We start from the raw sequence: 24,875 nt of genomic DNA, 5'->3' as shown, positions 1-24,875 counted from the left end.
TTTCAATAACAGATTTCAAATTCCCAGTAGTTAAAAGTGTATTTATAAGCTAGGTGTTGTGGTGCCCAGCTTAAATCCCAGCACATGGGAGGGAGAGGCAGATGGATCTCTGGGAGTTCAAGGCCAGCCTGGTCTACAAAGTGGAGTTCCAGGCCATCAAAAGAACCAACTTCCCCCAAGTATCTTTATATGGCTACAAGAGCAACAGCTTGAGAGTAGTAGTAGAAAACATGTACCCAATGAAAGAAATGGCACTTTATGAGGAGGTTTTCATTTTTATGTCATGTGAGACCTGTGGATGGCACTCTTAGTTGCCACAGATGGTGTACTTTTCTGTCAGGGTCGTAGGGACATGAAGCTGTTGCCATACCCTTTCTCCGAGTGTGGAGGGCCATTTTATCATGGTCTTTTTCCTGAAAACTTCCTTTGTCCTAAAACTTTGTATTACATGTTATCTTGATCAGTGTTTTGTCAATTTGACACTAGCTACAGTTAGTGAAGAGGCCTCCATCAGACTGTCTGCAGGCAAGTCAGTGGGGCATTGTCTTGATTGGATGTGGGAGAGCCTAGTTCCCTGTGGGCAGTGCCACTCCAGGGCGGCTGGTCCTGGGGGGTATATAAGAAAGCAAGCTTCTTGCCTTAGCTTCCCTAATAAAGGTCTGTAATACACGAGCTAAATAAACTCTTCTCCAAGCTGCTTTTGGTCATGTTGTTTGTCACAGCAATAGAAAACCAAATCAAGTCAGGCAGTGGTGGCGGATGCCTTTAATCCTAGCACTTGGGAGGCAGAAGCAGGCAGATTTCTGACTTCAAGGCCAGCCTGGTCTACAGAGTGAGTTCTAAGACACCAGCACTACACAGAGAAACCCTGTCTTGTGTTACGAGAAATATTAAAAGTAATCCTCCCCACAAACTCTCCTGGCCTGCTGGTACCGACCGGCAACATCACTATGTCTCGGCGGGCTCCTATTTTCTCCCAGCTAGCAGCAGCATCTCACTTACATGCAATGCTTTACACACCCCCACAATCAGTATCTAGCACCTAATATGGTAAAAGCATGCCTCTTAAGGCTTAATTATCCAATCAGGTTTATATATCAATAAGAACACAATTTATAAGATGCCAATACAATAATTTCAGAGCTCAATGATGAAAGACAATGTTTTTTTTTTAAAGATTTATTTATTATTATACATAAGTACACTGTAGCTGACTGGTAACTGACACACCAGAAGAGGGCGTCAGACCTCATTACGGGTGGTGTGAGCCACCATGTGGTTGCTGGAATTCGAATTCAGGACCTTCAGAAGAGCAGTCAGTGCTCTTACCCACTAAGCCATCTCTCTATCCCTAAAGACAATGTTTTAACCCAACTCTCCTAACCTTGTAAAAACTTTAGCTACTTGTGTGGCTGTTATAACCACCACAGGGTCTGAATCATTATCACCTTTCCCTGCCTCCATGATGATGATCTCTCCCTCCAGCTCTCTGACCTTTCTCCTCCTAAAACTCTAGCTCTACGTCTCTATCCCTGTCCAGTCACAGGCCTGCCACTGCCCTAATGTGATTGGACAGAGAAAATGCTGCAACATTCTTGAAAAACCAAAAAAAAAAAAAAAAAAAAAAAAAAAAAAAAAAAAAAAAAAAAAAAAAAAAAAAGAAAAGAAAAGAAAAAGAAAAAAGAGAGAAAGGAAGAAAGAAGGTAAGAAAGAAAGAAGGAAAGCCAAACTAAAACACATGTCCTTCACGTGCATAGCTGGGGCTTATATTTTGTATTCAGATAAATACATGTGGTTGTCCCTGAGAAAATCTGCTATCGCAATAGTTGGGTTATTCAGAGAATATGGTAGAGAATACGGTACCTCTACTGGACAGTCTGCTGATAAATTCAGTGAGCAAAATCCTGCCAACTAGAAGTTAAACCAGATTTCCATCAAAGACATCCAGCCACATGCAACTAACAGACAAAGTCCCAGCAGGCACTCGTTCAGGAGTGCCATTGAGTTTTTGTTGTTCATAGCATCACCGCGGCCTTGGAGGCTGTGTCTGGGTTAGCTCTATGAAGTCTATAGAGAGGCCAGGAACTGCTTGTGCAGAATATGCTGCCTCAAAAGCATGGAGGCCATGTGACAGGCAGAGTGGGCAAGCTCACTGTGCACAGCATGTTTGCACAGAAGGAAAAGGAGACAACTGACAGGTACATTGAGAGCTGAAATCACTCTCGAGGAAGGCTCAATCACAGCCAGGCAGCAAATGCATGCTCTCAAAGTCACAAGGTTACAGTCTGACTGGAAACTGGTCTATGTGAAAAGGCTTTTTGTCTGTTGCTATGGGCTGGCATTTTTTAAAAAGGAAAGGTTGGTGATTGGTATAGTGAGATAAAACATTCTCCCGGCCAGTAACTTTTTAAAAAATCATTTTTGGTTTGTTCAGAGATCAGAACTAATGTCTTTTTGTGAATTGACCTGAGACATGTAATCATCTCCCAAACTGAAGAGCCGGGCACTCAGGGAGGCGCAGGAGCATTCGCTTACCTGAGAAGGCAGAAGCTACAGACACTGAGCTGCTAAGGTAGAGATGCTGCTACAGTGCTTGGTGTGTGTGTGTATGGGTGGTGGCGCAAGTGCATCATGTGAGAAGGTATGGCTCATGAAGGTGGTCCCACTCTCCTGTAGATTTCTCTCCTAGGAACCCTAATATGTTTTCACAAAGATGATATGGAGACTAAGAGGACTGAATAGTCTGTCAGGGGGAGAGGAGCAACAGCTCAAACTGCCCCGAGCATTCTTCCTCCCAAGAATGAGCTCTCTCTGCTTGTACCACTTGGGAATAAAGGGGGCCACACTATGTGGGAACTTTGAGAAGTCTGCCAGCTGTGATCTCTTCCCGCCAACCAACTGCCTAGGGAAGGAAGGGCTTGCCATCACAGAGAAGGGGGAAGTGAGGTGCAGCAATCCTTCAACCACATAGCAGGAACAGAAACTCCAGAGCCAGAGCTGGGCACACCCAAGACTGAAATGTAATCAGACTGGAGAATGCTTCCCTCACACGTACCTCAGCACCTACTTACAAACACTGGGTTAGGAAACAGGAGGAACTGGGAAGGCCATGGCCTCTGGGGAGTTGCACAAGGTAAAGACCCGAAGCCAAAGCACTGAAAAAGTGAACCCTCTAGTGTCCATAGCAACAATAAAAGCCAGTGGTAGTAACCATAGCAACAATAAACATCAAACAAAGCCCAATCTCTACCTAGATTAGCACAAATCTCCACACTAAAGCCCTACACTGTTAAATTGCTATTGCTCTAAGCAAATGACTGGCTTTCAACAATAATATACAAATGATCTATCAAAGGATAAGAGTAAGGTCTGAAAAGATAAAAACAACCATCAGAACAAGACAGATGTGACAAAGATGCTGAAGCTATTAGAATTTTAGATAGTGTATGGCAATATTAGAGAACTGAAGGAAAAGTGGAGAAAAGATGGACAGCATTTGGTATCAGACAGGTGACATGAAAACCATAAAGTTCAAGACAAAAGTGCTAGACATTAAAAACATGGGAGCAGAAATGAAGAGGGTCTTCAGTGTACTTATTCCTAGGGGAAATAGCTGAAGAAAGAACTGGACAACTTGAAGTCACAGTAACTGCCAAGTAGCAAGAGAGTAAAAAGCTGGCACATCTAAGAAACTTAACACTGGCGTGGCTGGGAACTGGGAAGGAGAATGAGAAGAAGAGTCAGCTAAAATATTTGAAGAATGGTGGATAAAAATATGTTTAAATTTTGTGATAAAGCACAAAGCTATATATCTAAGAAGCTTAAAACTATTAAGAAAGGCAAACAACTGAACAAACCAACCATATCTAGATAAATTGTATATTTTAGAGAGTTAAAATGAGACAGTCTTAAAGATGGGAGAGGGAAGAAACTGACCAACTGTTACAGACTAAAGTCCTTATGTTGAAATCCTAATTCTATCAGTCAATGGTTCTGTGGGAGAAGTGCCGAGTGCCTAACCTGATAAGATTAGTGTCCTTGTAAGATATTCCAAAGCTCTCTACTCTCTCCCTCCTTAGGAAACTGTACCAGAGAAAAGGTCCTGGAAGAACATGTGGGACTGAGGCTGTATGAGGAGAAGGAAGCAGGTTATAAGCTGAGGGAATCTGCCACCAGGAGCAGAATGGTTCAAGCTCTTCAGGAAGAATAATATATGACACAGATTAAGAAGTTAGATCTGTACAAAGAATACTAGAAATGGAAGGCAAAATCCAACACCCCTATTATTACTAGTACAGTAGCTGTGTATGGCAGTAATTTCAGCAGACACCTAATATTCATAGCGTAATACAAACAAAACAGGACACATAGGACAAGAGAAAATGGGAGGGACAAAGTGAAATGTGAGGATGTGAAGCTGTCAGGGACAAGGAGTAGTCTATGATTTGAAAAGATGGATGGAGATTATTAAGCACTAGACAACACAAAATATTCTTAAAAGAAAAGCAAATAACTCAGTAGAGGAGATAAGATGCTTACTAAAATCAGCGAAGACAGGAAGAGAGAGACATGGAGGACAAGGACAGCTGATAGGAGACAGCATACTTTAATCCAATTAAGCAGGTGCCATTTTAATGTTAGTAGCACAAAAATAATGAAAATGTTTGCTAAAAGATAGACTCCACATTGGATACCTCCAGTTAGCTTCCTGTTCTGGTACACATCGTGACCAGCTTTCTTCCAGAAAGCTGAGGAACAAAGAACACTTCCAAGCTCATTTTGTGAGGCCAACCTTAGTCTGAGGAATATCACTTTCTAAATCCTCAACAAAACAGTAGCAAGACAAGTTCAAGATTACATTAAAATTCTCATATACCACAGCCAGGTGAGATTACCCCAGGAATGGAAGGACCATCTCTACACATCAGTAAATGCAATACACCACTTTAGGATAATAATAATAATTCTATGATCATCTCAATAGATGAAAACATTAGATAAAATCAATATCCTTTCATAATAAAAATTCTCAGTGAATTGAGTATATAAGGAATAATTAAGGATGGCTATATGTGATGAACCACAGGGATATCATGCCCAACAGCTTAAGAGTGCCCAGGTGAGTGAATAGTTCTGAAACTGACTTTAAGGCAGGGCCCAAAATAGCCCTGAACTCATTATTAACAAGTTATACACATCTGAACTGATGGAACTAAAGTTCAAATTGTCAGAACATCCACAAGCAAACAAGATGGGATATGCATGATAAATACACTCTCTGGTTCAAGAATAGAGCTAGAGACATCAGTATGAGTTCACTTTAATTGTATATGAAGGGATGTTTATAATCAGATGTGTATACATAGCCTAATAAATGTATATCATCTATCTGTCTACCAATATTCTAGAATCAAGAATATCTCAGTAGTAACTTAGTACTCAACACCTAGACTTTATTTTCCAGATACCATGTAGAATGAAGGAATAAAATGTCTGATTATAGAGCTTGACAGTGAAACTATGAGATGAAAAGCTCCAGAAAGCAAGGTGTTCAGAAAGCATAGAAGTACAGGGGCACACCCAAGGAAACAAGGAGCCAGTCACAAAGAGCCTTCTAAAGCTGGCCAAAACCACAGTTTAACAATGAAGTTAATAACAGTATCTTATCATCCAAAGTATAACATAAATATGCATGAATCCATAGTTACATAAATGATGACTGAATAAATGGAAGAAGTGACCAACTTTATTTAGAGAATTCTTAGTATTCACTGTAGATATACCTCCACAGAGGACATGGAGCTGAACTGTATCTTCCTCTTGCTTTGAGAGAACACTGGACTTAATGAATCACTTTCAGGGGATAAAGTGTGAAAAGGGAAAACTGGAAACTACAGTGATGAAACCTGTCAAGCACTGGCTAACTCATCAAGTACACATCAGGAGATATGCTTCATGCTTAGGATGGAGCGAGCATCACCATAAAATCCCACTAGGGTAGGGCAAGTGTCAGAAAAATACCAAACACAAATGGAGGGAATATTCAGACAAGTCATGACAAAAGAGGACAGACAGAAGCTATGACAGCCCAGAGGGCACAAGGGGACAAAACAGCTTCAGGGATGTGATAGCTCCAAGTAGATCTTGAATATTTATGGAAAAACAATGCCTGCAGTGATGGCTTCTAATGAATGCTTCATGATGATTTTGGAGAGCATTAAATAAGGAAGATAAGATATACAATATGATACTATCCTTACAAATCTTCTGTAAACCTGTATTAATCCAAAATAAAGATTTATAAAGCACATCATTGTATTTATAAATTAGGCAGCCCTGAAGAATTCTTAAGATACTCTACTCATGGTAGAGTCTAAAAAGAAAAAAGTTTAAAGTTATATATACCTACAGGCAGACAATGATTAATCTATTAACAGAGAGGGAGAGATGCACAGGGAAGGCCCAAAGTAGACACTAAGATACTACTAGAGAGTAGTTACTTCTTAGTGTTGAGCTCAGAGATATTTTCTATCTTTTTTGTGTTTTTTTTTCACAGTGAACAGTTATGAGAGACAAATTTGCTATAGTGTATATTTTTAAAATTATTTTGTTGCTTTTACAGTAGTATGACCTCAAATTGTTCCATGATATGTTATACCATGTGTTATAAAAAATGGTCAAATAAATAAATAAGTAAATAAATAAATAAATAAATTTTAAAAAAGGTCTTGCAGTCATATGCATATTACTTTGGTATGTTATGTCTCTTTTCTGGAGACTCATAATGTCTGGGAAGATGTCAAAAGTTTTAGGAAGTCAACTAATTAAGGAACTTTGTTTATCTTAAACAGCATTTTCTAAAACCATCTGACTACCGAATTTACACTTTCTCAAAACAACTTACTATTTCAGGAACTACTAGGACGACATGGAATATAACACATGTTGGGGAAATGTGTTTCAGAATCTCTCACCAGTTTTTAAGGAAAGAAACAGCTGCTTTTAGAGATTTCTTATGTTGATTTAGAAAAGAATGAAAATGCTTCAACTGTCTCCAAAATCTATGTGTATTTTGCCTCATATGACTTCTTGATTCCTTTTGTCCTTCGTAGCACCCAACAATACTACTGTATTTTCTCCAAATGTAAGGTCCTATCTTCTCAACTAGCATTTAATAACTTGCTTTCCCAGCATATCTGAAATGTGTTTTCTTCTGTCCATCACTCTATCCACCCTTTCACCACCTTTGCTGAGAGCATCCTATGCCCTAGGTACATTGATGGCCAACACAATCATGAGGAGAGAGATCACTAGCAATGGGCGGGCCTCAACCAAGGGGCAACTGGCAACGACTCTACTAACCATCTTCTTCAGCCTCTTCTCCTCTCGCTTCCTCTCCAGCTGGGCTGCCTTTTCTTCTGCATCCTTCTTTTGGAGTTCCTCCTCTTGGACCTTTAACTGAGCCTGAATGAAATCAGAAGACAGAAAACTCAGAACCGTTCGTCTGAGTAGGAAAGGAGGTCTTTGGTCCTGAGGCAGTAAAGTATCTACCAAATGTCCGTCCTCCTGGACTATGTATGCATTTTGTGGTGGGAGGGAAAGACTCAAACAGCATGCCCTGTAACTTAGGGATCTCTCTGAAAGAACCTTCTCTTGCCCTTGAATATAGCCAGTCTACTTTCATGATAAAAATGACTATGTTCAGTTCTTAGTTTCACTTGTGAAATAGGAAGTCTGGTGTGAGGAAACCCGGTTAGCCCACCCCAAACAGAATTGCTATTTTTCTCTTATAGATGCAAAATTTTCTTCTGACAGTCTAGTTCAAATGTTGGAGCATAAGAACTACTGTCTTTGGGTCACTGGGTCAACATACAATCAATATACAATGTATCGATACACAGCATACAATTGTGGTTACCTGTGAACCTTCCAATCTGCTAGCTGCCATTCACTTTTGTAAATTTCCTTTCTGCTCTGCTAATGATGTTGAGTGAGACATTTCTTATTTTCTTAAAACTGAATTCAGAGGGGAAGGCCACAGTCTTTCAGAATTGCAAGTTGCTCTAACTCTACTGTCTCAGGAGTATGGACATATAAGTTTCCAGGTTTTGAAATCTGAACAAAGTGCTTTTCTTGCCTCAGTTTGCATTCTGAATTTATTACCAATTTGTCTTCTTCTTGTTTTTTCTTCCTTTCTGCCAAGATCTGCCTACGTTCAGCTCGTTGAATTGCTCTCTCTTCCATGGCTAAAAAAATAGTAACATAGTCCCAATATAAAAAAAATGAAGTACTCTGTAAAATAAATGTCTCCATATTATAGTCACATTTAGAGTTACCATTAGAGTTTTCTTGTAAGTTGAACCTTCTGACATATGGGGCTTATTTCACTCAGGTTAAAGACCTACCATCAGCAATGATGGACAATATATATGCTTATTACATTTCTTTCTTTCTTTCTTTCTTTTTCAAGACAGGGTTTCTCTGTGTAGCCCTGGCTGTCCTAGAACTCACTCTGTAGACCAGGCTGGACTCAAACTCAGAAATCCAGCTGCCTCTGCCTCACAAGTGCTGGGATTAAAGCATATTTGTTCAGAATATATTTCTATTGGTTTAAATAAGACAATGCTCCTGGATGGTGGACTTTTAGCATATGAAACCAAGAAACCAGAATTTTAATACATTGCTGATGAACACACACACACAAATGTAACTACAGCTAACGAGCACTTGGGGAGTAGGAAAATTCCTTAAATTTCCTTAAAATTCACTTATGTGAGGGTACTCATTTTTCTGAAATCACCATCCATGTGTCTGTACTCATGACAACAACAAGAAAGCTAAGGCTGGGGTCATGATGAATATATTTCAATGTAGTTTTAAGACCCAGGCACCCAGATGGGCCGGAAATGGAAGTGAACCAGGCATTTGGAGAACTGGCATCAGAATGATTTTGAGTGTCAGACTCCTGTTCTTGACAGTTTATTAAATATCGATCCAAAAGAAACAAATGTGCAAGATGGTCTGATAATATGACTGTACTCAGGCAGGGCTGGCCCAGGAAGGGGCATGGGCATCAGGAGCATTGAGTTCTGCTCACAAAGCCGGCCAGTTACTTTCAGTTCCTTGGGCTATGTTACAGAGAAAAGAATTTAAGTCCAAGTTTTAAGAATTAATAAACAAAAATCTCAGCAAGCTATTTCTTACAGATATTAACTGTCTGCTTTGCCTCAGAGGATTAGTGGTGGTAGCACAGATGGCAGGGAGATTGTCCTTAAGGAGAAATAGACTAGAGATTAGAGTGAAGAGCCTGAGAAGCAAAGGCTCCGCAAAACAGTTCTCCCCATCTTTCCTAGATTGAATCATTAAAGTCTACTTAAGAAGTAGACTGGGATTCTGAAATAGCTAAGTCATTGATCAAACAATAATTTCAAAAACTTATCACAAGGAACTGGACATTTCCTGATCAGCCTTAGTGGTGGGCAAGGACAGCATTAGCTGCTGCCCTGCCAGATGGCTAGCATATAGCCAGGCAATCTCTTCATTGACAGGAACTGACTAGAAGCACAATGTCCTTCAGATGTCATTAGTTCTTGCCAGGGCAGCAAGTTTACAATAGGTTTAAAAACCTCAGATTTACAAAAATCTATGTAATTGTCAAAGAACTCACCACCATGTGTTACACACACACACACACACACACACACACACACACACACACACACGAGCAGCTATGTGATCAACTCAATTAGCAGAATTACAAGGTGGGTCCTGAGGAATGCCCCTAGTCTTAAAGCACTATTTTTTAAATATAAAGAGTTCCATATGCATCTAAAATGCTATCAAATGAAACTACCTGGTATACACATTTCATTACCAAAATGCTACTATTAAAATATACTGCGTCATAAAGTGACAGAACAATGGGACTTGCCTTGCTATAAACTCATCAGTATTTTGGCACTGATGAAATATAATGGCAGATGAACGTTATCAATGTTTATTTAGCCTTAGCTGCTACTCAGGGTTTTCATTTGTGTAATTCCTCCTTTTCCCACTCAATGCAAATCTCAAATTAGAGGAAACACAATGAACCTTTCATAATTCTCCCTCTCCCTCGCTGTCCCCCCATAACCCACCCCCCATGTGTGTGTGTGTAGTACATGTACATGTGCACATACTCATGCATATGTTAGTTATGGGAAGGCCACAAGAGTTGGCCGAAGGGGAAGGAAAAAGGATAGTGGAGGTTCCCTGGTGCACCCCATTCCTCCCATGTCTATGAACCTTGGATTTTTCCCAGGCTCTACCAAGTGTCAAAGCCTAAGAGCTATAAACACCTGTTCCCAGACACACACTACTCATGACGAAAAGCGCTGGGGCAGTCTTACCTTTCAGGAAGGGATGGGGTGCTGTCGGCTGCCTCAGGGCCCTTTTGGATGCTGAGAGGGGCTTTCTGGAATTGGTTCTACTATCTTCATACCTAGGGGATGGAACTGAAGAACTGAAAGAAAATAAGGAGAAAAAGACAAGAAAGACAATTGTAATCAATAATTAGCTTCCTTCAAAGCCTTTATAGCTGAGAAACTCAAAGCACTATACAAAGTTCCATGTAACGCCCAGTTAACAAGTTATTATACACAGACTAAAGTCTGTTCAAGGACAACCCACCCTCATCAACTCCTCTCCTAAACAACTTTCATCACACGCACTGAGGATGTGTCAAGCACATTTGGAACCATCTTAAGGACTTTTGAGAGATTTAGACTCCTATTCCGAGTCTGAAGAGATAGTTTTCACTGTGAGCAACTTAAAATTCAAGTGAGTCAATTAGGCAGCCTTGGAGCTGGTCCTGAGGACCATGCTGTCTGCCCTGGTTCTCAGCATTAAACATAATCAGAAACTGGAAAACTTAGTTAGAACATGTATTTTTCCTCTTTTCCTACCTAATTCCAGAGTTCCTCTCAGAACCACCCAGGGCTCACTGTGTTATGGTATCCGTCTAGGCAGCCATTTGCTTTAAATATTTCTGTACACCTGGCATGGGACAGTCAGCATACATGAGGTGCCTGGCTTTGTGAGCATACAGGAAGCCGAGCAAAGCTATTCAGTAGCCCTCTTCCTTAAAGGGAAACCCTCCAGACCCATTCAGAGTGTTCTGACCCCGCTGACATACTTTGGAAGCCTCTGGCAGGTGCCCTGCAGGTCCTTTGCTCCTCTGTGATTGGACTGAAGGCAGTTCTGTTCTTCTGTGGCTGCAGCTCGCTCAGCTGCCCACCGGGCCTCAGCCAACCGCTGCTTTTCCTTCAGCTTCTCAATGGTTTTCTGCTGTTCCTCAAGTTTCTTCTTTTGCTTCTCGATCAGCTGTTGCTGGTACACATGGTGATGGTGGAAATGCCCCACACAAACAGCTTCTGCTTCCTGACTCGTGGTCCCAGGCTTTTCACAGCTACTAGGCTCTTCAGGGGTCTCAGCTGCTGCAGTCTTGGGCTGCTTTGTGCCAGGTGTGCTCCCAGAGGCATTTGGGAGAGGATCCTGAAAATTACCCTTGGTTGTTCTTTCTGGGGAATGGCTGAGTGGTGGCTTTTCCCACAAAGGGGACACCATAGTGACCTAGGGGAAAACATGATATTCTAACTCAATACTGATGAGATGAGGTCCTGCCTTGGTCTCACTGGTATTGTTCTGTTCAAAGCACAGCTATGGTGCACCTCAGCTAGGGCTGCCCTGCTCCCCAGGCCTTAGCATGGCAGACACTATCAGCCTTGGCATGGTGAGCCACTTAGAATGTACAATTGGGATTACCATCAAGAGTAAAAAGTGGTCAGAGCTGTGACAGTTGGTGTCAGGGCCACGGCATTCTTCTTTTGGTTTTTGAGACAGCATTTCATATAGCTCAGACTGGCCTGGAATTAATGATCTTCTTGCTTTCCCTTGCTAAAAAAGTGCTGGGATTATATAGGCATGTACCATCATGCCCAGCCTTTTGTGAATTTCTACAGTTTATTTTACAACCAAGACATTTTATTTATCTTATAAAAAATTTTTAATGTAAAAATTGACTAAATTTTTTGGAAATCTGAAAATTTTTCCTCAAAGATGTTTGAAAACTTCCTTCTTCACTTTACATAATTGGAAGCTTTTAAAGTCTAAACATGTGTGTATGTATGTATGTATGTATGTATGTATATTTTACAGTAATTTTTTGTTTTAGAGTAGAGAGGAAAAAATTTTTGCTGACTTTTTTCATTTAAATGTAACTACTAATAAGAAAAAAGGTTTCTTTCAGTTATTTCTTAAGATGCAACAATTCTGTTGTTTGAAGGCCTGTCCTGCCTCTACTAAATTCATCCTTAAGTAAGGTACAGATGTAAGTTCATTTCAGCATCCAAGTCTGATCAAGTCTAGTGTCCAGCTCTTCCCCAACTATCTTTTCTGGGGAAGTATCTGGAAATCCAGAACTAGGCAAATATCTGTACTACCTAAGAACAATTTTATTAAATAGCTCATATTAGCATACAACAGAATACTTTTCAAAGATGTAAACTTCATTTACAGACAGGATTCATACTTAATGACAAATTATCTGGAGGAGAAAGAAAAAAAATCATTCCTAACCAGCAAAATTATTTTGGCTAAAATTCATGTCAAGTTAGTATGTCTCCTCTACAATGTTTGAGTCATGAGCTCAATCTGACCAGCTACCAACTCTGCCATGTGCAACGGCATAAGCAGGAAAAAACCCAGTATCAGAAGCTTTCAGTGCTAACACTGAACTGTCCTTAGGTACTCAAAAATCTATTTCATGATGATGGAAATGCTTTCTAAGACCTAGCTGGAGAGAAGTGATACATGGAAACTCTGACATGTTAAAGACTTTAAAAAAAAAAACTTTTATTTTAAAAATGTCAGTGGACATTTATTCATGAGAACACCTGCTTATGTAATTTAGCATCAAGCAGGGTAGATGTTTTAGGCTCTTTTAAACCTTGTGGTAATGACATGTTATTAACCCAGCAAGACTATGTAAAAGCCTTGAGTACAACAAAAAGATTTCTTTTGGATCATGGTTACTTCTGAAGATAAAAACAGGAAAATCAAACAAAAACTTCAGGGTACAGTTTGTACTCGTAGGAAAGGTCAACACAGCCTGGTCTGCTCAGAGGAAACCACCTATTAGGTAACTGATAAGTCCAAAAAATTTCAAGGTATAACATGCTCATTCTTGGCACATGAATTACTATGACTGTATAATTACTGAGCACCTAACTGAAGATTCTGTGTTTTCATTTGCTCATGTTTTACTCCAGAAAAGATGGAGTTTATTTTGTGAGCTACAAGGTTGATTTTAGTCCCTTGGTGGGGTTTTTCCACAAAATTGTTTGCTTGATAAAACTTTTTTTCTGAAATATAAGCATCTATAGATAGAAATGTATGTATATTATACAGTAATTTTTTTGTTTTGGACAGGAAAAATATTTTTGCTGACTTTTTTCATTTAAAGGTAACAACAGTAGAACTTGGGGAGAAAAAAAAAAGGTTCCATTCAGCTATTTTGTTAGATATAAATCTTTTCTGGGTCTCAATAGAGACAAAATTATCTAGCTGAAATAAAGGTGGATAAAATGCCTGGGGGAAGGGCCTGAAATGTTACATAAGCCTCAATAAGCATTGTTATGATCCTTCTTTGCTGAGAGACTACACTTAGATGAAAGCCAGTCTGCTTGCTTGCAGTAATCAGGGTATAAAGCAAGGCTGAGACCCTCAGGTGCCCAATTTAATTTTATGTGTCTGAGTTAAGTACTTAACAGCACTATGAGAGGGGTGGAGGCTGAAATCTTTCCTAAGGTTTTCTAACAAGACAAGTGCAACAAGCAAGAAAAACTATTAGGAGTGACCTCATAAAAAATGAACAGCCGGGCACAGCACCAAACTCCAGAACCAAATCAAGAAGGCAAATGACCAAGTGGACAAAAAGTCTGTAGCACACATAATAATGTATGCATCAATAGTCCTAAAAATATGAAGGGGTAAGTGGCCTATGCCTGCCTTTCCGCATCCATATCTATATCTATATCTATGGCCAATATAAGAATGTTTAACCTCACTAGCAATAAAAATGCAAATGATAAAGAAACTATAAGATAAAAACAGAACATACATTCTGTCTTAAAATAGTTACCCGAAGTATTATATATATATATAATGCTTTACTATATATGTATACATACACATACACACATATATATACACACACATACATACATATACATGTATATGTATGCAAAGACTTAGCTACTACTGGGATATTTGGTGAAACAGTGTTTGAAATAGTGCAAACTGAAAACAATATAAATTTCAGCCACCCATAAGTTAAACAACTTGTAGCTTAGGTTTATTATAAAATGTCATGTAGGCATTACAAAGTGATAGCAGAGAACTGTAGACCATAAAAACTAGAGTAGGTTCCGGTCCACCTGAAGATCTAAATTACTACCACTCCATTCCCAGAAATTCTGATTAGGAGGTCTAGTTCTGAGAAACACTTTTAATGAAGAACTATGGTTAAGGTATATTTAATAACAAAAAATGACCATGATCTGTTTAGAAAATTCAAAAGGTGTTTATAGAAAAGCAAAATAGTTACATTTGTATCAAACAAACAAACAAACAAACAAGCCACCACAGAAAACAGCCTTGCAAATTACCACATGTGGGAAGTAAGGCAAGAGGAACAGGAGTTCAAGGCCAGCCTTTGCTACAGGGTGTATGTTAGGCCAGCTTGCACTATATGAGGCCCTGTCTCAAACAAACAAACAAAACCCAAAGCCTAGCCTTCATTTTCCTGATTATGGCAGGTTAGCTTCTTCAGTGACTTGGCTGCGGGAAAATTAAAGCAAAATAAAATATTAAAAATAACAAATTTATACATGCCTTGATAGGGAAAAGAATGGATAAGTATACTTCCATGTCGCTAGTGGTTAGCTGCAGGTGATGGAGTTATACAGATTGGCTGTTTACTGAGACATGGTCTCAGTGGTTAGCTCCAGGTGATGGAGTTACATAGATTGGCTGTTTACTGAGACATGGTCTCATTACACAGCCCAGACTGGCCTTGAACTTACTAAGAAGCCCAGGCTGAATTGGCAATTGCAATTGCATGTATATATTATCACTACTGGCTTTAAAAAACAATTCTTGGTGATTTTCTTCTACCAAATTGTCACAATTAGTATGAACAACTTGTTTTTTATTAGAAAAAAAATTAAAAATCCATTACATCACAAGCTTATCCAAAAAGGACATGTGTGAAGGCCACATGGGGCTCAAGAGCCATCAGCGGTGCTTGACCCATCTCCTTCCAAAGGTCTCTCACCTAACTGTGATACATCCCTTTTTGTATCACGTCCTTACCAACTTCCAGCTAGCCCAATGTTTACATATAACTATTGGAAAAAAAATAGATCAGGTCAAGAGAATAACCATGGGTGGTAACCCCTGTGCACTGTGGCAGCCCTGACCCTTGGATGGCCAAGGGAAGGCACTCTGACCGCAGGTGTTATTAGAGTGTGAAGCTCAGATGCAAGTCCATGGTAAATGTGAAACCCACACCAGGGGAACAGTGTACCTCTCCACTTCTTCCTGGTGGGCCCACCACAACCGCTGCCTCAGCAGGAAGACCGATCCCTGATGACCCCTTAGAATCGAGTTTCCCGAGGGAGGCTGCCTTCAGCAGCTCATTCATTTTCTTCCTAGTTCGTTCCTTTGCAAGAGCCAGCTCCCTCTTTATAACTTCTGAACCATGCCAACGCTGCCATTCACCAAAGAAGTATCGAAGAACTTGTTTCCGGTTAAACTCAGTAGCCAGCTGTTGTTTTCTAAGAGACAAAGCACTTTCATTAAAACAAAGAAGCCAGTTATAGTGTTAGTTGATAATATAAGTGAAACATAAGGTCAAGCAAGTTTCTAAAATGCTCCGTCTTACCATGGTACATTAAACTAAATGGAATTACTTTACATTCTTCATAGCAGACTCTCATCAAAGGCATAGATACCTAAACATTACCTTCAAGAAGAAAACACAATAGTACTGTTCGACCTTCTCAATAAAGCATACTAAATTTTATTATGTATACACATAACTATTTCGAAAAGAAGAATGCATTAGGCAGAGATTCAGATAGGGGTGGAAATCTAAGGCAGGTAGTTAAAAGAAAACTCAATAACCTAACCATATGATGCCAATAATTGAGATTTATCAAAGTCTAAGTGAAACTCTAAAGATGATCTTGTTAAAGACCTGGTTAAGGAGAGAAGCACTGAAGAGGATCATTGACCAAAGCCCTGACCTGAATGAATGACTCTGTTTGAAGGGCACAGGCCAGGCTCCAGCTCTGATGGAGCTCATTCATCACCTAAAAAAGATCTCCTTTTGGCGCCAGAACCTTCACAAGCATTAGTGAACCTGGCTGGTTGGAGTTAGGAGCGGTCATTACTGTCTGCCTCCATGGGGATCTTCCCCAGGAGACATCACAGTGGAAGCTAGTCAAGAATTCAAGCCTTGGGGCTGAGGCAAAGGCTCAGCGTGTACAGCATTTGCCATATACCTGGAGGGTCTGTAGTTCTGATCCCAGAGCCCATGGAAGTACCAGGTAAGTGTGGTAGCCTGTCTGTAATCTCAAAACACAGGAAATGGAAAGGAGAAAACCTTAGAACAAGCTGGCTAGTCAACTAGCAGAGCTTTGGTTTCAGCAAGAGACCTTGACAGTATATAAGGTAGAGAGCAATCTAAGACACATGACAGCAACCTCGGGCTTCTATCTGCACACGTGTGAATATCACATATGCCGATATCACACACACACACACACACACACACACACAGAATATAAGACTAGAGATTTCTTGTATCTACCTCCTACTGGGGGGATGGTTATCACTGTAACCTTGGAAATTATTATGTGATTGATTATGTGGAATCAGGTGTCCACTTGGAGACTTAAAATCAAATACTATTTATTTGCCTTCTTGATTTCAGCTTGTAAACATAAGTTCTCCATAGCCCTTTTCTGTTAAACATTATATATGCCCCCTAGGGTCCTATCAGGAAAATCTTAACCATTTAAGTCAGTGAGTGTGGAGAATATTTTTCTATAGGCTTTTAAAAAGAAGATTCATTTAGCTTTGTATATGACTGTTTTGCCTGCAAATAAATAGATATGTGGACCATATGCATGTATATAGTACCCACTGAAGCCAGAAGAGGATGTCAGATCCACCTGGAACTGGAATTAAGAAAGGCTGTGACCTCCACTTGTAGGTATCTCAAACTGAATCCAAGGGCATCTGGAGATACAAGAGCATCAAGTGCTTTTAACTGATGAGCCATCTCTCCAGCCCTATTTCTATAGTTTTTAAAAAAGTATTTACTTGACTTCTGACCTTCTCTGCTGGTTAACTACAGTGAAAAAAAAGTTACAATGTAACTTAATATAGAATATTATGTGTAGAGTTAAATGAAAGAAAAGTATACATAAGTGAGACAAAGTTTCACCAAATAGTTTTTATCCTTGCTACCAGAAATGCACTGCTCTTTCTGTTCTAATACAGTCTTGAGACACAAGCAACTCAGCTGCCATGGTTTCAACACACCTTCCAAAAGTGTGGAGACTAAACTCCTACTGTAACAATATGAAGAACTGGGGTCCTGAAGGGTAATTAAGGAGCTGGGGACTGAGGCTCAGTGTTACAGTGCTTACCTACCAGGCCAAAAAAAAAAAAAAAAGAATATGCTAATCAGGTCATGAAGGCTCTGCCCCCAGGAAGACTAATGCGCTTATCTTGGAGTTGGGTTACCAATGAGAATGTTAAGGGCCCCAGTTCCTCTCTGCCCAGTGTGTGTTTCTTTGTCCTTGTCAAGACAGAACTATGTTCTGGATTTCTAAGCCCCCAAAACTAGGAACCAGCTGGGCAGTGGTGACGCATGCCTTTAATCTCAGCACTTGGGAGGCAGAGGCCAGCGGATTTCTGAGTCTGAGGCCAGTCTGGTGCTGAGTTCCAGGACAGTCAGGGCTACACAGAGAAACCCTGTCTTGAAAAAGCGGGGGGAGGGGGGGGCAGGGGGGGAAGGGCTGGTGAGATGGCTCAACGGGTAAGAGCACTGACTGCTCTTCCAAAGGTCCTGAGTTCGGATCCCAGCAACCAAATGGTGGCTCACAACCACCCATAATGAGATCTGATGCCCTCTTCTGGTGTGTCTGAAGTCAGCTACAGTGTACTTACATATAATAATAATAGAAAGAAAGAAAGAAAGAAAGAAAGAAAGAAAGAAAGAAAGAAAGAAAGAAAGGAAGAACTAGGAACCAAATAAACTTCTATCGTACATAAATTATTCAGCCTATGATATTTTGCTACAGCAGCAGAAAAAGTGACCAGGACATCTTCCAACAGCATATATCATAATATTAAATTAATCTTTATAATTCTTTGATGATGGCTGACAAATACTCAGTGACTGGCAGATAGTTTCTATAGTAAAAGTATACTGTGGGTGATAATAAAATGTGCATGCATCTATAATGGAAAAAAGTATCTAACGAGACTGAGTCGGATACAATTTTAGAAGAGGCAGTAAGTAGCAGGGAAGGGAGAAACTAAGCTGCAAAAGTAGGGAGACAAACACAATGTCTCTAGTTTTCTCCAGTGAGGAAAATTCATAAATTTAAAGATAGAAGATGCATATTTCTGAGTCTGATTAGTGTGACATCAAATTTACATCAATTTTCTCAAGGATGAGTGTGAGATGCCTCTGGTATGCTAACATAATTTTTACAGCATAAACAGTCCAAAACAGCACTGGGCTTTGGACCTTCAGTAAAATCCTTTAAAGATTTATTTATTTATTTTATGTGTATGAGTACACTGTAGCTGTACAGATGGCCGTGAACAATCATGTGGCTGCTGGGAACTGAACTCAGGATAGCCCCGCTCGCTCCGGTGTAATACGCTGTAGCTGTCTTCAGACACACCAGAAGAGGGCATCAGATCTCTTTACAGGTGATTGTGAGCCACCATGTGGTTGCTGGGATCTGAACTCAGGATCTTCGGAAGAGCAGTCAGTGCTCTTACCTGCTGAGCCATCTCACCAGCCCAGTAAAATCCTTTAGATACTACAAAAGACAAAGGGAACACCATCTTTATGACTACATCAAGACTGGGAGGGTGGAAGAAAGGCATGTTTGTTCCAGTGCTGAGAGCCCACTCTATGATGGCTGCACAGGGGCCTTGGAGTGCAGTCACCATTTCTGTATTTGCCAGCTAAGGTGGAAGGGCCGGAGACAGCCACTAGGAAATGGGAGACAGGCTGTTTCCATGCCTGCTGCTCTGCATTTCATTTTGGCATAGTGACAACATCCCATATGAACCAACTTCTATACTTTTTAAAAGATCGCACTAAAAATGCAGCTAGTTCTGAAAGAGGGGTGAGATCACCCCAATTTCATAAAGCCTTAGTGAGAAGCAGTCGCTTAGGTAAGTTTACCTGAAGCAAAGGCTTAAGACATCCTTCCCAGGTAACCAGAAGGACAGAGTGCCTGATGGGAAACAGCCTGCCCCAATATGCTTGTGAGCTAAATCAGAACATTTCTAGCAAGAGCGTTTACATTGATCATCATAATTACATAACTGTCTGCAAAGAAAGGCTGTCTCTACAGACCTAAGAGCACAGAACAGCGAAGATTTAAATAGGAATTCCAGTGCGAGCCATGCTGCCCAGGATCAACACCTCTAATGGTGCTTTTAGTGAGAAGTGTGCAACCGGAACCTCAAAGTCTGGAGAGCAGCAAGCAGACCTGGGATGGTTGGCAAGTAGCCGACAGACTCTAAGCTTCAGATTCACCCTTAGAAATGGTGTTGAGAACTCTACCCTGCCTAGTGTTCCAATGGTTTTTTAAAAATTCTTTTTGTTACCTATATAAAATGAACTGTAAAAATACAGATTGAAATCCATAATAAAGTAACAATGCTATCTTACAGCAAGACTACTGACTATCTAAATTAAACTATCTTTAATTTTTCCATTGTTTTAGGTAGGGCTTACACAGTGGGCATATGGAGGTCAGAGGAAAACTTGCAGGAGTCTCTTCTCTCCTTAAACCATGTGGGTCCTGGGTCTTGAATTTTTCAAAAGGGAATGGGAGGGGATACATCTCCACATGCCAGGGACCTGACTAAGTACCGAAATCTGATGCAGAACGTCAAAACAGCAGTGATGGGAGCAGCTGCATTTGGGATGCGCAGGTTCAGCAGGAATAGGAAAAGAGCAAGCTAATGTATTCAATAATGCACTAGGTAGCCCCCAGGGGAACAGGGATTATAAGACAATTTTGTCTAAAGGAGTTTTGAAAGTGCGCCAGGCAGTGCAAGTCTGGTCCTCTGACAGGTCTAATGACGGGCTTCACTAGATGCATATGCTGTGTGGCCTATGGTCACTCACCTGGGGATGTAGGTGAGCAGAGATGGGCAGGAACATGATTAACAGAAACTCTCTGCACATGGGCCCCCCAAAAAGACTGAACCCAGACGTGTTAGAAATGAAGAATTATAGACAATCAAAGATTACAGGGAGGAAGAAGTGGGAGTCTTGAGAAATGATAGGGAGAGACTAAGGCATGTTCAGGCATGGCCAGGGGGTTGTTGTGGGGACTGCAGCACAGGAGGGGAGGAAGGCAGCTGGTAGCCTAGGCCAGGTGCCTTCTAGGAAGGACCAGAGAAAGCAAGGAAGCAGGACTCAAGAAGAGCTGGCACATACTGAAACAAGCCCTGCTTATTCTTGGTTTCCTGTGGAGCTGTCTAAAAATTCAAGGAAGAGGGAGAGGGAACAGGAGCTATGGAACAAACCTGTGAAAGTGAATATGCTAATTTCAATGCCACAATGTCAAAGACTTAAGAGACAGAGTGTTGTTCTATTACCTCAGCAATTAAATGTGGAAATGTTTGTTGTGCTGAAATTCTAGTATGATATTATATTGAAGTTTAATAAAACCATTAGTTACAGTAAGAAGCATATTTTTATTTCATTTTACTTTTCGGGGACTACTAGTCTCATGTAAGCCAGGTTGGCCTCAAGCTGGTTATGGGCTAAAGATCACCTCCAGCTGCTGATCATCTTGCCTTCTCTTCCCAAATGTTAGCGTTGCAGGCATGCACCATCACTCCTAACCCAACACTACTTCTGAAAAAAAAAGAGATGGATGGAAATAGAGTGACCACAATTCCTATTAGGGAAAGCCAGATGCATTTGTAGAATAAGTGCATGAACCCTAGAAGTGGAGGTGAGACTGTGCATAGGCTCAGAAAGCAAAGGAGGTTACTAAATTATGAATAAGAAGAGAGGGATTTGTTGTTGCTTTAGCGAGCAAGTGGGAAGAACAGAGAAGAAAGTCCACGAGGCTGGGCCCTGCAGGGGAGCAGGCCATGAGGAGATACCTCAGAGAACAAAACAATTGTGGGTGCAGAAATCAGGGATGTGGACTTCAACAGTATCCTGCCATGAGCCACAGCATCAGCTGTGTCCTGTCAGTGGGTGAGCCGTAAGCTCCCATGTGAGTGACCACTCTACTTGTTCTCCCCAGAGCATGAAGACTCCATCCAGTTAAACTCAGGAAGCAACAGAGCCTTCTTTTATTTTCTGGCTCACCCTTCACTGTAGTCAGTGTCCATTCAAGGACACTGGATGCGGAGAAACCCCAGTGGGCCCAAAGAAGATGGCTGGGCTCTAAATGTCCTACAAGGGTGTCTAGGACCAAACTCAATGTGCAGAGAGCTGAGGACTCAGACAGCTCTGCATGAACAGCTCCTTCCCTCTCACTCATTTCTCACATCATCTGACACTTGGTTGTTTGGTCTGTCTGTCTGTCTCTCTCTCTTTCTCTTTTTTTAAAAATTTACTTATTCATTTTACAACCTAGTATCAGCCCTTCCCCTCCTCCCAGCACCCCCTTATGCAAGTTCTCCCCCCATTCTGCCTTCCCCTTCTCTTTTGAGAAGGGCAAGACCCCCGCTGGGTGTCACCCCCTCTGCCCCTACCACTGTCTGACAGCTCTCAGTTTTTACATCACAATCTAAAGCAAATTCCAGTATAGCAGAAAACCATCGCTGGCCTAGGAAAGCACAGCTAAGATGCTCTTTGGCTTAAATGAGAGGCAGAACTGTCTGGAAAAGGCTCTGAGTCAGGAGTCCAGAGGAGAAGGCTCTCACACACTTGCTCCACGTGGCTTTTTGCAAGACACATCTACGTTCAGGCTTTCTTTTCCTTCTCCGTGAGACAAGGGGCTGGATGACAATCCTAAGGTGCCATCCTGCTTTAGGATAGTTTTTGTTCTAAGGTTTTATAGTAAAAAAACATTATAAGTTAAATATTTTCTAACTTCAGCAGTTAAAAAATTTTTAGTACCCATTCTGAACATTTAAAAATAGACACCTGAAAATAATTCAGATACCAGACTAAAAGTTCTGAGATCTTAAAAAAAAATTGGCACATTATACTATTACGAAATCTCCATTTAGTGCTTTTCTATTTAAACTGTTTAATTAGAATGGAATCCTGAGTTCCCCAGATTTTTCTTCTACAAGTTTCTTCTGGCACACGATGCTTGAAGGCAGCTTTTAACTTTACCATTTCACTTTCCACTCTGTGCCCTTACACAGTCTCCAGTTTACATTCTTTACCCAGCAAACTTCACATCAGTTAGTATTTCAGTACGCTGTCACCCCAGTCCCCACACCAACCACAAGGTCCAGGGATTCTGGAAACAGATTAAAGGAGAGTTGTTTCCACTGGTCCTTTTCACAGAGATGTACCCCAGCATATGGAATAAAAGTGTCATCCTCTTGCTAGAAAAGCTTTAGAAATTCACCTTATAGCTGAGTAATACCAAAACCCCTTGTCCTGGCATATGAAGCTTCCCATGGGGGCTGGAGAGGCTCAGGGGATACACAATACACATAAATGCACACAGACAAAATACATAAAATAAACATAACATAAATAATCCTTTAAAGGTAGGGAGGACAACTGATTGACATAGCATGGAGACCTTGGTTCAGTTCCCAGCACTCACAGGGTGGCTCACACCACCCATTAACTCCAGCTCCAGGGCTTCTACAGGCTTTCTGCATGCATGTGGTACACGTGTACTCATATGGGCTCACACAAAAACACACAGATTAAAAATAAAGAAATACAGAGAGCAAGCAAGCAAGCAAGCAAGCAAGCAAGCAAGCAAGCAAGCAAGCAGAGCAGCTTCTCAGAAGCTGGTGGACTTGAAGGCCGCATGGCTGGTTATCTCCAGCCAAACCAGTTGCCTACACTTGCATCCCAATGAAGCCTGCTATAGCCTGAGGCACCGACCCGGCCAGCGACCGTTTTGCTCTGCTTTCTTGGCATCAGAAGGGAACATAATTCCTCACCATACAACACTGCTGAACACCTGCACTGTCCCTGGATACTGTTTTTCTCACATCGGGCAAAGGACCATGTACCAAACACCTACATGACTTCCCAGGGTTGATGCCATCATACGGCTGTGCAGCTATGCCTCTCAATGTAACCACTCTTCCACATACACACTTAATTTTTCATCCAGAATGGATGACAGAGTTGTCATTAATGATTACGCATAAGAACATAATGTTTCCTTCAACCTAGGTGACATTGATTCTAGAATAAAAACGTTATGGACTGTGGGTGTGTATGCCAGTAGTAAAATATGCATTTAGCACATGTGAAGCCCTGAGGTCAACACCATGGAACAACAACAACAAAACACAAATAACACACACACACACACACACACACACACACACACACACACATAGTGACTGCATGTAAAGTTAAACTTTGAAAAGGGAAAATGTATTTAATTTTAAGATAATAAAATAAAAAAGCTTTATTTGACAATAAATTCTGTGTGACACAGCACCAGTAAAGAGGGACTTGGTATAAAAGCATCAGAAACCTCTAAATAAGGTGTGGAACAAAAGACAGCAGCGTGGGAGGATCACTCTTGGCAGGTTGGCCCTCCCAGATGGATGCTCCCTGTGTCCTTAATTAACATTCTATGTACAGACAGTGATTCTATCAATGAGATTTATTGGCATATAAAGCAAACTCTCTCTTCCGAACTGTGAGATGGTACATGGCGCAGTGCTGCTGTTAGCATTAGAAGCCCTATCTTTCCTTTACAGAAAGGGAATGAGCTCCACTAGTACAACTGATAATCTGCTTCACTTCTAGTTTTCAGCTATACCTTTCTAGCTTGGGTAACATAGAAGACCAGGACACTGTATCATAAGATGATTCTAGTGGACAGCATTTCTGAAGTTGATTTTCAGGCTCTTCAGAGGGAAGATGCCCTTGAGATGTACACCAGAAGGATTTTCAGAATCTAAATAATGGTACCTGTTTTCTTCCCTAAGGTCATTTTCCAAGGCTTTGGTCTCCCGTTCCAACTTCTGGGATCGTGTATGGTCTCTCCAGGCTCTCAGGACCTTCAGTTGAAGCTTCCAGTCAGATAGGGTCCCCGCTTTCCCCAACTTAATCCTATGATCCAGAATCAGCTTGTGCCAGGCAGAGAAATACCGTTTTTGACACTGCAAGTGGAAAGATTTGGAAAATCACCACCAATCAGCTGTTGTGTTTCAAGTATGCCACACTGACAGCCCTGTCCTCAGATGTCCTCATCGCACGAATCACACACAGACATTACTTATGATTTGACGGAATGGAACAAAGCTCGATTCTTTCATGTTTATGGGAATCAGAGGTACTTCAGGCCTTAAACTAAAATACCGAAATTACAAAATAAAATACTTAATTC

At 40.9% G+C, this 24,875-nt stretch overlaps 1 protein-coding gene across 3 annotated transcripts in view; it reads right to left on the bottom strand.

The window, feature by feature from the left end:
- Ccdc191 (coiled-coil domain containing 191) overlaps positions 1–24,875 on the bottom strand; it is a 71,899-nt gene that overhangs the window by 9,559 nt on the left and 37,465 nt on the right. For all 3 annotated transcript variants that reach the window (XM_031363939.1, XM_031363940.1, XM_031363937.1), the window contains 6 exons: positions 24,458–24,648; positions 15,626–15,875; positions 11,174–11,610; positions 10,389–10,501; positions 8,164–8,246; positions 7,363–7,464 (listed from right to left, as the gene is read on the bottom strand). In XM_031363939.1, coding sequence (XP_031219799.1) covers positions 7,363–7,464; positions 8,164–8,246; positions 10,389–10,501; positions 11,174–11,610; positions 15,626–15,875; positions 24,458–24,648 — 1,176 coding nt within the window. The remainder of the gene's footprint in view (positions 1–7,362; positions 7,465–8,163; positions 8,247–10,388; positions 10,502–11,173; positions 11,611–15,625; positions 15,876–24,457; positions 24,649–24,875) is intronic.

This window comes from Mastomys coucha, unplaced genomic scaffold (genome assembly GCF_008632895.1).
Source record: "Mastomys coucha isolate ucsf_1 unplaced genomic scaffold, UCSF_Mcou_1 pScaffold12, whole genome shotgun sequence".
Lineage (NCBI taxonomy): Eukaryota > Metazoa > Chordata > Mammalia > Rodentia > Muridae > Mastomys > Mastomys coucha.
Note: the sequence above shows the minus strand (reverse complement) of the source record. Positions and strands in the feature narration are given on the sequence as shown.